General features: G+C 40.6%; 1 protein-coding gene across 13 annotated transcripts in view; it reads left to right on the top strand.

Annotated features, from left to right (window-relative positions):
* ZNF462 (zinc finger protein 462) overlaps positions 1-12,311 on the top strand; it is a 153,610-nt gene that overhangs the window by 116,944 nt on the left and 24,355 nt on the right. For all 13 annotated transcript variants that reach the window (XM_016961387.4, XM_054658929.2, XM_054658931.2 and 10 more), the window contains one exon: positions 7,157-7,380. In XM_016961387.4, the coding sequence (XP_016816876.3) occupies positions 7,157-7,380 (224 nt within the window). The remainder of the gene's footprint in view (positions 1-7,156; positions 7,381-12,311) is intronic.

Below are 12,311 nucleotides of genomic sequence, written 5' to 3'. Positions count from 1 at the left end.
CAAAGATAGAATTATCAGAGGAGGTCAGAGGGGAAGTCCACGGATCCACAGGCAGCAGAGTGCCTCAGGACAGCCATGTATACCATCTGTGTCCCGGCCTGGCTTTGGTGTCCATCTCTACTCAAAATGGCAGCTCAGTAGGAAGCTGACCTTGACAAGTCGAGAGACAGAGCTGCATGTCTGCCTTGCAATTTTGAGTTGGGGCTGATCTCAAAGTAACAAGATGTGGCTCCTTCTGCATCTGTCCTCTTCCTGCTCTATCCATGACATCCTTGGTCTCTCAGGTCCACAGTACAAGATCTTTCTGAGGTCTTAGTTAATTAAAGTATGTGTGATGAAAAGCAAGAAAACCAACTTCTGAACTGGCCCAGAGACAGAACTACTGCTGGCAGAAATAGAGTTTCCATTGCTTTTTGTCTGTATAAATTGATATATTTAAGTAGAGAGAGAATCTACTTCGCTCATGGGAAATCTGAATATGAACTAATCAGGGATTTATGTTGGCCACAGCAAAAGAGAGTATGATGTTTACTCATGTGTTCAGCAAACATTCATTATTTGCTTGTTATGTGCCACACTATGCTTGGTTCTTTGGGCAAAATGGGGAACATAAGACCCAGTACCCACTCTCCTCAGAGATGAGCATGTGCATAGTATAGACAAGACAGTGAGTGATGGGTATCTAGGTTTATTTCTGTTTGTAGTAGAGAGGGGTGGCTTTCAAACTGAGCCATGATAACATTTCAACAGGCAGAGAAGACTTAAGGCAGGGCATATTAGTTTGCAAGGACTATTGTAACAAGTGACCACCAACTGTGTAGATTAAAACAATAGAAATGTATTCTCTCACAGTTCTGGAAGCTAGAACTCTGAAATCAAGGTGTTGACAGAGCTGTGTTTCCTCTGAAGGCACAAGAGAAGGATCCTTATTTGCCTCTTCCTAGCTTCTGACGGCTCCCAGCGTTCCTTGACGCTACTTGGCTTATAGTTGCATCACTCTCATGTTTGTCTCCATCTTCATATGGGCTTTTTCTCTATGTGTATCTCTTTGTGCCCTCTTTTCTTCTTATAAGAACACTAGTCATTGGGTTTAGGGCACACCCTAATCTAGTGTGGCCTTAACTGATTGCCATCTGCAAAGAACCTATGTCCCAATAAAGTCTGGGGTTCCAGGTAGACTTAAGTTTATGGGGGACACTCTTCAACCCACTACACGAGGGAAGAGACAATTTAATAAACCACCGAGGTCAGTGGAAGCAAGACATGTTTGCAGAATGTTATTAGACATTTCCGGGGTCCTGAAGAGAATAGGAAGCATACCAGAGAAGTATGTTCTGGCCAAAGTATGAAGCGCCTGGATACTAATATAGAAGTTGGAACTTTAGTCAGTAGACAGATGGGAAGCCAGGACAAATTCTGATCAGGTTACTGATGAGACACTTATTGAATACTAATTTAGCAAAGGTTGAAGCAAAGGATTGGTAGACCCATCTCATTCAGGAACTGTGAACTTAGGTCAGATCAACATTTGGTGAGATTGACCATGATTTGATGAGTTTAACTAGGGAAAAATTAAGCCCTGAACTTCTCTTTCAAGGATGAAGTCAGTGGTAGGACTTTTGGTAGGTTTTCATTCATGCAACAAATATTTATTGAACACCCACTATATGCCAGCCTTATTTTGTTTTTGGCTTTTTGAAGGAGACTTTTTATTATTTTTATGTACAGAAAACTGAACAGTGTACATTTAACCCAGTTTAGTGGCAAGTTTTTTAGCTTCTGCCTTTTACAGCTTGGCAACACAAGCCACAGATTTTGGACCAAGGACCTTGCCTCCTCAGTGATGTGGGATCTCATCATATCTGTCATTGTAATTGGTCCTGATGGCTTCTACCAGCTTAGCCAAAGCGCCTTTGTCTTCCAAGTTAATGTGTGTGAAGGCAACAGTAGTGCAGATCTCCCTGTGGACTAGACACCCCAATTTGGCCATCTCCTTGATAATACAATAGGGGACTCCCTTCTTAGGACTCAGGGCAAGCAGGAAGACAGCCAGCTCCATGGAATCCACATCATGTGCAGTCACCATCGGCTGAGCTTTCTTGTTCTCTACTGAGGTGGTAAGAGTATTAACTCCTGCTGGAAGGACAGGTGGCCTCTTCGTGGGGACATTCCCTTTGCTGGCAGCTTTCTTCTCAATGCAGGCCAACAATCTTCTTCTCTTGCTTTGTCTCTAGCCAGTTTAAGCAGTTGAGTAGCTGTTAGGGGTCCAAGTCATGGGTGAACTGGTTAATCACAGGAGTCATTCTGAGCTGCTTATAGGGTAGCCCTTTACTACTATAGCCAGAAGTAGTGAGAATATTTGACAAAGGGACTAAGATCCCTTTGGGGCTGGAGGTCCTGTCTTATGCCAACATTCTTAAGCCTTTTCTCGAACAGGGGATTCACCACCCTCTTGGCCTCCTACTTTTTCATGACAGCAGGAGCCAAGGCCATCTTCTTCCCCTTGGCCTTTTTTTCTTTTGGCATCTTGGGCAGCTGGAGGAGAAAGCTCTAGCATTGTTTTAAGCTGTAGAGATACAGCCATGAAGAGTCAGGCAAGGTTTCTGCACTGAAGGAATTTGAACTTGAATGAGAAGAGAGACTAAAAAACAGGTGAATAAATAGTTTTATGAGGGTATTCCTATTGAGTTGATCACCATTGGAAGCACAATGTTTCATGCTTAGCTTTGCCCATGTATATGTATCTTGCACATCCATAGTGAGCCTTAAAAACTGGCCACAGATTTTAGGGATGAAACACAGTTTTGCCAAATATTTACATTGTAATTTTGGAACCATGTAATCACTGCTATGGGTCTTTAATTGGCATATTAACTTAAAGTTTCTGTTTCCCAATACATAGACAAATGCTGCATTTAACTGAACCTTGCAAGTGGGAGCCTTGGGAACGGAAATAATCTCCCCTAATTTATCTGATCAGTGTCATTTTTCTTGAGAATAAAGTCTACAGTGAGACTGCCAATCTTTAATTTTATTCGGTGAAATTACATGTTTCCTTTCAACTTCTCCAAATATCTTTGCCTGATAGAATTAGAGGTGCCATTTCCAGTTCCTTCTAGCTTGAGGATGGCAGCCTGGCTAACATCAAAACCTCATACTTCCTACCAGGAACTGTTTTGCTTGTGTTTATGTTTGTCTATTTATGGCTATGTTTTGGGATGATTTATATAAAAATAATGTTATTTTCTTCATAGCTTTCTCTAATACTCAGACTTTGTCACTTCTTTGCTTTGGTGCAAAGAGGGACTCAGTCCTCTAGAGTGGCAATTTGCACGCAAAGTTTTGGTGGAGTGAAGAACTTCCAATCTCATTGCTTCATGTAGACTTGGCATGTTCTGGGAAGGAAACCCACCTATGTTGTGGTGTGCCTTTCAGGAAGGATTTTTGCTAGCTGAATCTGGGCTCTGCAGTGGTGTGGTTTCTCGCCAATTTGAGCAGAAGTGAACCCTCTGTATTGCAGCTGTGCAGAATTTTCCACTGACCTCCATGGAGGCTTGAAAGCATGCTATTCTCAGCTCTTGTTGCACCTTAGTACACATGTGCTTCAATGTGACATTACTCTCGGGCCCAACCTCTTCGGTTTTATGTCCTGCTGCAGCACCAAGCATCTTTTGAGTAGGAGGAGATGAGAGACACAATCCATCTTGTAGTTGAACTGGTGAAGTCATAATATTTTTGCAGCCAGTGCTAGAAGCTGAGTCACAATGAGTGTGATTCAGGCCTTGAGTTTTCACCCAAGGTAATTTTGAGAGGTGTGAAGTCAAAAAGACCCACAGTTGTCACTGCCCCCATAGAAAAAGCCCTGAGCACTGAGCTTCTGTAACCAAGGCAGAGCCCAGTCTATACCTGGAACCATTCCAGTTTTTAACTTTTATGTCTTTCATTTGCCTCAAGAATGAATGACCTCATTCAGAAAACACTGTCAGTCATTTGCCCACCTTTTAAAGTCTGTCTTTTTTTATTTTTATCTTGGTCATGTTAACCATGTTTTTAGAAAGGGGAAAAAGCTAACTTTTTTCTAAAATTAATATCTCAGTAAAAACTCACATAATTAAGAGATTGGTAGACTGGCATTGTCTTAGTTTGGAAATGGGAAGTTCTAGATTTCAGATATAAGTTCAGCAGGGATTTGACCCTTTCCTCAAATGTAGAAGGTGCTTGAAAGACATTCAGATATAAAGGGTTACCTTAGAAATCTGTAGCTTTTGCATTTTTTAAATATTATGAATGAAAGGCTTATAAGCACACACATACAGACTGGAGAGTTCTTATCAGGGGTGCAAGAGGAGGGCCCTGGCAGAGATCAGAAGACCTGTGTTCCCAGGCCACAGCTTTGTGCTGAACCAGAGGTGTGACTTTGAGGAAGTAGCTTAATTGATCAGTTCTCGGTTTCCACATCAACAAACTGAAGAAAATAGAACTGACTTTGCAGGGTGTTATGAGAACAAAAAGTTATGTCAAGGGTAGAACACCTAACGGTGCTTGAACCATAGCAAGCACTTAATAGTCTGCAGTGGTGTTCACATGAATAATTACTTGAACTTCAGGGTATTATTCTGACTGTTCATGACTTTGTGTAAAATTCACTTAGACACACATAGTGAAATTGGAAACTGCAAAGAAAACCAACCTAAGTGGTAGAGGAATTGAAAAGGAGGCTCATAAAAAAGTTTGAAAGAACTGATTATTAATTGTGGAGAAGTGAAGACTGGAGAGTCACTGAATGACTGTCTTTGAGGCGTGTGGGACATCATTATATGAAAAATGATACCGGGCTGTTCTTCTTCAACGCAGAGGTCAACGGAACCAAGGCAGGCAGGACAGGGCAAAGCCAAAGAATGAAAGTAGAAACAGTAGAGATGATAACATATAAATGAGGAACAAAAATGTAGAGAGAGCAAGGGGGATGCAGTCCCAAGGAAGATGCCAGTGAAGTTCATGTCAACACTTCCCATGAACTCCTAAGGTCTAAAGGCATATCCCCAGCATGGGGGCAGTTCCCCGTGGTTCAGCCTGCATGCCCCATCTCTTGCTGTTGACACTGGCTTGTTCATGGGTTCTGTCCATGGGTGCCTTACCCAGCGTAGTTGCAGTTAATGCCTGGCAGTTTGCTTAGAGCAGTGATTCTCAACTGAGGTCAATTTGCCTCCCCAGAGTGTGTTAGTCTGCAGGCATTTTTGGTTGTCACAGCTGGAGAGAAGGGGGTGCTTTTGACACCTAGTGGGTAGAGGCCACAGTTATTGCTAAACATCCTGCAATGCACAGGCTGGCCCCCCACAACAAGGAATTATCCTGTCCCAAAATTTCAATAATGCTACTTTTTAGAAACCTTGAGTTACAAGAATAGAATATCCTAGCATGAGCTCCTTAAGATTTACTAGTTTATGCCAAAGCATTTTTTTTTCTCCGTTTACACCAAACCATACAACTGAATGGTTAGAGGACTTAAACAGTTGCTATTCTAAAAAAATGTGTGGATTACATTATAATCATGTGTTTCTTAGCTGTCTGCTATACTTGGGTTTAAAAATATTTATATTTCTAAATAAGCAACTGATTCTTTGTATAGGGAAAATAACATGCATTAGAGCTCCAGGGAGTATGTTGCAGATACCACCTTCCACGCTTCCTCTGCCCAGCATTTTGCTGGCCGATTAATCGCTGCCTTCAAGGACTCCCAAGGCAGTGACTGCCCTACAATCAGAGTGTTGCGGTTGAGACTAAGGCATGACATTGGGTGGGGAAAATTCCCTAGGGCCTGCACACTGGCCAGCAACAAAGGGAGGACTCTAAAGAGTGAGTCGCATCGGTGTACAACGTACCGATGCCCTGGAAACGTTGCTATTCAGTGACTCTGGGAATAAATCATGCTTTCTTGACTTAATAATACATTGCCGTTTCTAAATAATATAAGTATATGTTGTGTGCGTCCATTTGTAAACTTTCTGAGTCTTCTGAAATCCAGACACAGCATGAAAACACATTCTATATTTGATTCTTGCATAAATAGCACAGATTTTAATTTTATCCCAGTTATGGATATCTGGCGTGTGCGCTGATACTCTGGGCAGACTGGTGTGAAATTTAATTTGAGCAGTTAAACACAAGGGTGAGAGAGTGCAAAATAAACAAGCACACGCATTTCCAGCCCTACAGCATTTGGTATGTTAACGGGAAAAGCACCCAAATCCTCTCTCTCTTTTATTTTTTCCCTCTGACAATCAGATTACAGACTGTCTAAAAAGACACAAATCCTCCCTGTCTCCTGCGCAACCCCACCTCCCCCGATTGTTGCCTGCAGTCATTTCATTTGTGAGCTCTTCATAGTTGGAGTTTTAGTGAATGAAAGTGTACAGGTTTGCTTTCAGACTTGATATTAGATGAGAAATCCCCTTAGTTTCAAAAGGAGGGAAGAGTCTCTTTGAGAATACCTTAGAAGGGGAAATGAGAATGGAATTAGAAATAGTGAGAAATAATAGATTTACAGTTAAGCAGACCTGGTTTCACATCTCTGCTTTGCCAACTGCAATGTCTATGACCTTTGGAGAGTTACTTAAAGACTCTGTTGCCCATTTGTACTTATTTGTAAAAATGAGAGTAACTCCAGCCTCATAAAGTTGCTGATAGAAAGGTACCAGAACATAGGTGCCTGGTGAATGTCAGTTTCTTTCCCCATTAAAGACATCTGTAAGTCCAGCCTCAGTTGCACTTGCTGAGGAAGGAAGGCATGCTAATGGTTGTTGTCAGTAATCATTAATGTTGGTAAAAATTGCAGCTACTTCTATTCCTCCCCCTTGCCTTAATCACCTCCATTCAGGAATTAGCAAGCACCTACTAGCCCGCCCCACCTCTATTTATAGGTCATTCTGGGTATTAAGTACACAAAGAGCTTTTGGTCTTAAAAACACCCACTCATTCCTGAGGAATATGTTGTTTGGGGGTTAGGGGAGGGGCAGGGTGCATGTGTGTCAGTTCAAGGAACCAGATCCACGAGGAGCAGCAAGATTGGGTGAGTTTCTTCTTGTATTCCAAAGAAAGAACTTCTGTTTTGCCATCAGTAAAAATTCCCATTTTTCCATTCAATTTGTTTCCACAGAAGAGCGTGTTGTCCCCATTGAAGTTTGCCGGTCCAAACTGTCCAAATACTTGCAGGGAGTAGTTTTCCGCTGTGATAAGTGTACCTTCACCTGCTCCAGTGATGAGAGCCTCCAGCAACATATAGAAAAGCACAATGAACTGAAACCTTACAAATGCCAGCTCTGCTACTATGAGACCAAGCACACGGAGGAACTGGACAGCCACCTTCGGGATGAGCATAAGGTACTTACCAGGACTTCCTGCTCCCGCCTCAGCACACTTGTGGGGAGGGGCCAAGGGGGAGACACCACTGCATTTAGTCATGCCCACTGTGTACCAGATGGAGATGTGAACTCAAAGAGCTTTTAAAGTGAGGTCTAGTTTCTTCTATTAGAAACATAAGGTCATTTTTAAAAATTGCAAAACACAGGTTGGGTGGAAGGGAAATCACCCATAATTCTGCCACACTAGTCCAAATGCTGAACATTTCTGGTCTGTTCTCTAGACCCACTTTCATTTGTTTTACGTAATTGTGATTATACTATACATAAAACATGATACCTTACATTTTTTAAAGCTTATTCTAAAATAAGTATTTTGCTATGTTATTTGAAATGTTAATACATTTTAAATGACAAGGTTTGGCAGTTTCTATAAAGGACCAGAGAGCAAATATTTTAGCCTTTGCAGGCCTAAAATGTAGTCTTTGTGGCAATTAAGAAAGCAGCCATGCTGGAGTTCAAGACCAGCCTGGGCAACATGGCGAAACCCCATCTCTACAAAAAATACAAAAGATTAGCCAGGCATGGTGGTGTGCACCTGTGGTCCCAACTACTTGGGAGGCTGAGGAGGGAGGATCACTTGAGCCTGGGAGGTGGAGGTTGCAGTGAAGTGAGATAGCACCACTGCACTGGAGCGTGGGCGACAAAAAAAGAAAGAAAGCAGCCATAGACAATACATAAATGAGCCAACATGGCTATGTTCCAGTAAAAGTTTATTTACAAAGACAGGCAACAGGCTGTGGGCCCACAGTTGCCAACCCCTGTTCTGATAGAATTACCTCTGTGTTTCTCAATCGTGTAGGTGGTTTCCAATATTTTGCTAACTACAAAGATTTGTCAGGGCATTACCCAGTATGTCTGAACATTATAAGGATTGTAAAATATATGTTTTGGGAGGAAGGAGACTCGAGAATGAATACATTAGTACAGGACATAAAATAGAGGATTTGTGAAAAAAAATTCTCTTCCAGAGGTTTGCCGATCAAAGGGTAGAAATCACACAGGACAACTTTCTCACTCTGCACAGGGCTCATCTGGCATCTCATGAACTGAGATGATCATTTCTGGTTTTGTGTATTGCCCAGAGTACAGAAGGAGCTATAATTAGTATTTGTTTAATGACAAGAGCCTATCAAAATGCTGTTTAATTAGCCAACAAGTCCAAAATATCTATTGGGTATTTACTGAAGGCACAAGGAGAAGCACTTTTGATATTGTTTGCTTTTTCCTTGCTCTGTATCCTCATGAGTGGAAATATAGTCCTTCTTTTCTGGCCTTACAAACCCACATTATAAAGAATTTAGTCTGAATCATCTGCACCCATGGGTTAGAATTGTTCTGTGGGGTGTTGAGAGAGGAGGCTGAGCTTTGTCACCTGTCCACAATGGACCAGTTTAATGGTAACTTCTCTGCTTTGGAATGCACTTATTTTCCAATGTGTCTGCCCGAGAAAATGAAGCAGAGAGGAAAAGCCTGAATTACCTCACTTTAAATTTTTCATATCCTTTCTTTTTCAAACTTCCTGGGCATTTGTTCCCCAAGCTTAAGGGTAAATTACTCATCTTTTTCAAACAAAGCTTTCTATAATTATTCACATGTATCTTATTTACGTAACTACCTCAGACCTTTTTATTACAGTGTTTAAGCCTCCAGGCTGATATTTTCAGACAGAACAAATCAGAAAGAAGATTATTCTCTAGTTGTTGCACGGTAGCTTGTAAATCACTGAGGAAATCCAGAAAATGTTAGAAACCATAGAACCAGAGGGTTCCTCAGCAGTGGGCGGAAGGCTGAGGCTTTGAGATATGGATCATGGAAATGAGTTGCTCAGGAACATAGGGCCGAATTAAGAGCTTTTGAACCAAAAAGATCTGGGTTTTAATCTTGTCTCCACCATTTACTGTGCATACTTCAACAAATTACTTAAATTTCTGGGTCTGTTTTCCAATTCGTAAATGGGAATTGTAACACCTTTCTCAGAAGTTTTGTAAGATTAAATGAAGTCCTGTATTTCCTCCACTTTGAGACCCAATACATTCCTTAGAGTATTTGTTAATTGAATTATGTTCAAATATAATAATAGATGTACCTATCATAATGGCAGCTGTGTTCCCAAAGACCTAAAACATATTACAAAACCACTAATTATACTTTGCATCTTAGACACAGTCTTTTTTTAAAATTATTTTTCCATTGAGTATTGCGATACAAGTGGCATTTGGTTACATGAGTAATTTCTTTAGTGGTGATTTGTGAGATTTTGGTGCACCCATCACCCCAGCAGTATACACTGCACCCTATTTGTAGTCTTTTATCCCTTGCCCCCCTCCCACCCTTCCTCCCAGGTCCCCAAAGTCCATTGTATTATTCTTAGGCTTTTTTTCCTGATAGCTTAGCTCCCACATATCAGTGAGAACATACCATGTTTGGTTTTCCATCCCTGAGTTACTTCACTTAGAATACTAGTCTCCAGTTTCATCCAGGTCGCTGTACATGCCATTAATACATTCCTTTTTATGGCTGAGTAGTATTCCATCATAGATAGATAGATAGATAGATAGATAGATAGATAGATAATAGATAGATAGATAGATAAATAGATAGATAGATAGATAGATAGATAGATAGATAGATAGATAGATAGATAGACAGATAGATATCACAGTTTCTTTATCCACTTATTGACTGATGGGCATTTGGGTTGGTTCCATGATTTTGCAATTGTGAATTGTGCTGCTATGAACATGCATGTGCAAGTATCTTTTTCGAATAATGACTTTTCCTCTGGGTAGATACCCAGTAGTGGAATTGGTGGATCAAATGGTAGTTCTACTTTTAGTTCTTTAAGGAATCACCACACTGTTTTCCATAGTGGCTGTACTAGTTTATATTCCACCAGCAGTGTAGAAGTGTTTGCTCTTCGTTGCATCCATGCCAATATCTACTGGATTTAAAAAATTTTTTTATTGCCATTTTTGCAGAAGTAAGGTGGTATTGCATTGTGGTTTCGATTTGCATTTCCCTGATCATTAGTGATGCTGAGCATTTTTCCATATGTCTATTGGCCATCTGTATCTCTTCTTTTGAGAACTGTCTATTCATGTCCTTAGCCCACTTTTTCATGAGATTGTTTGTTTTTTTCTTACTGATTTGTTTGATTTCATTGTAGATTCTGATATTAGTCCTTTGTCAGTTGTATAGATTGTGAAGATTTTCTCCCAATCTGTGGGTTGTCTGTTTGCTAACTATTCTTTCTGCCATGCAAAAGCTCTTTAGTTTAATTAAGTCCCAACTATTTATCTTTGTATTTATTGCATTTGGTTTTGGGTTCTTGGTCATGAAGTCCTTGCCTAAGCCAGTGTCTAGAAGGGTTTTTCCAATGTTATCTTCTAGAATTTTTATAGTTTCTCATCTTAGATTTAAGTCCTTAATCCATCTTGAGTTGATTTTTGTATAAAGTGAGAGATGAGGATCCAGTTTCATTCTCCTACATGTGGCTAGCCAATTATCCCAGCACCATTTGTTGAAAAGGGTGTCCTTTCCCCATTTCATGTTTTGTTTGCTTTGCCAAAGATCAATTGGCTATAAGTATTTGGGTATATTTCTGGGTTCTCTATTCTGTTCCATTGGTATATATGCCTATTTTTATACCAGTACTATGCTGTTTTGGTGAGGAACAGCATAGTACAGTTTGAAATCAGATAGTGTGATTGTAGTAGTCTGTTTTCACACTACTGATAAAGACGTACCTGAGACTGGGCAATTTACAAAAGAAAGAGGTTTAATTGGACTTATAGTTCCAGGTGGCTGGGGAAGCCTCACAATCATGGCAGAAGGCAAGGAGGAGAAAGTCCCGTTTTACATGGATGGCGACAGGCAAAAAGAGAAGGAGGAAGACACAAAAGCGGAAACCCCTGGTAAACCATTAGATCTCATGAGACATTCACTACCACAAGAACAGTATGGGGGAAACTGCCCACATGATTCAATTATCTCCCACCAGACCCCTCCCACAGTACATGGGAATTATGGGAGTACAATTCAAGATGAGATTTGGGTGGGGACACAGAGCTGAACCATATCAGTGATGTCCTCAGAGTTATTATTTTTGCTTAGTCTTGCTTTAGCTATCTGGGCTCTTTTTTGGTTCCATTTGAACTTTAGGATTGTTTTTTCTAATTCTGTGAAGAATGATGGTGGTATTTTGATGCAGATTGCATTAAATTTGTAGATTGCTTTTGGCAGTATGGTCATTTTCACAATGTTGATTCTTCCCATCCATGAGCATGGGATGTGTTTCCATTTGTTTGTGTCGTCTATGATTTCTTTCAGCAGTGTTTTGTAGTTTTCCTTGTAGAGGTCTTTTGCCTCCTTTGTTAGGTATATTCCTAAGTGCTTTATTTTTTTTGCGGCTATTTTAAAAGGGGTTGAGTTCTTGATTTGATTCTCCACTGGTCGCTGTTGATGTATGGAAGAGCTACTGATTTGTGTACATTAATCTTGTATCTGGAAACTTTGCTGAATTCCTTTATTGGTTCTAGGAGATTTCTGGAGGAGTCCTTAGGGTTTTTGAAGTAAATGATCATATCATCAGCAAACAATGATGGTTTGACTCCCTCTTTACCAGTTTTGGATAATCTTTATTTCTTTCTCTTGTCTGATTGTTTTGGCAAGGACTTCCAGTACTATGTTGAAGAGGAGTGGTGAGAGTGGGCATCCTTGTCTTGTTCCAGTTCTCAGAGGGACAGCTTTCAACTTTTCCCCATTCAGTATTATGTTGGCTGTGGGTTTGTCATAGGTGGCTTTTATTACATTAAGGTATGTCCTTTGTATGCCAATTTTGCTGGGAGTTTTAATCATAAAGCAATCCTGGATATTGTCCAATGCTTTTTC

Source organism: Pan troglodytes, chromosome 11 (assembly GCF_028858775.2).
Source record: "Pan troglodytes isolate AG18354 chromosome 11, NHGRI_mPanTro3-v2.0_pri, whole genome shotgun sequence".
Classification (NCBI taxonomy): Eukaryota; Metazoa; Chordata; class Mammalia; order Primates; family Hominidae; genus Pan; species Pan troglodytes.
This window is presented reverse-complemented; position numbering and strand designations above follow the sequence as displayed.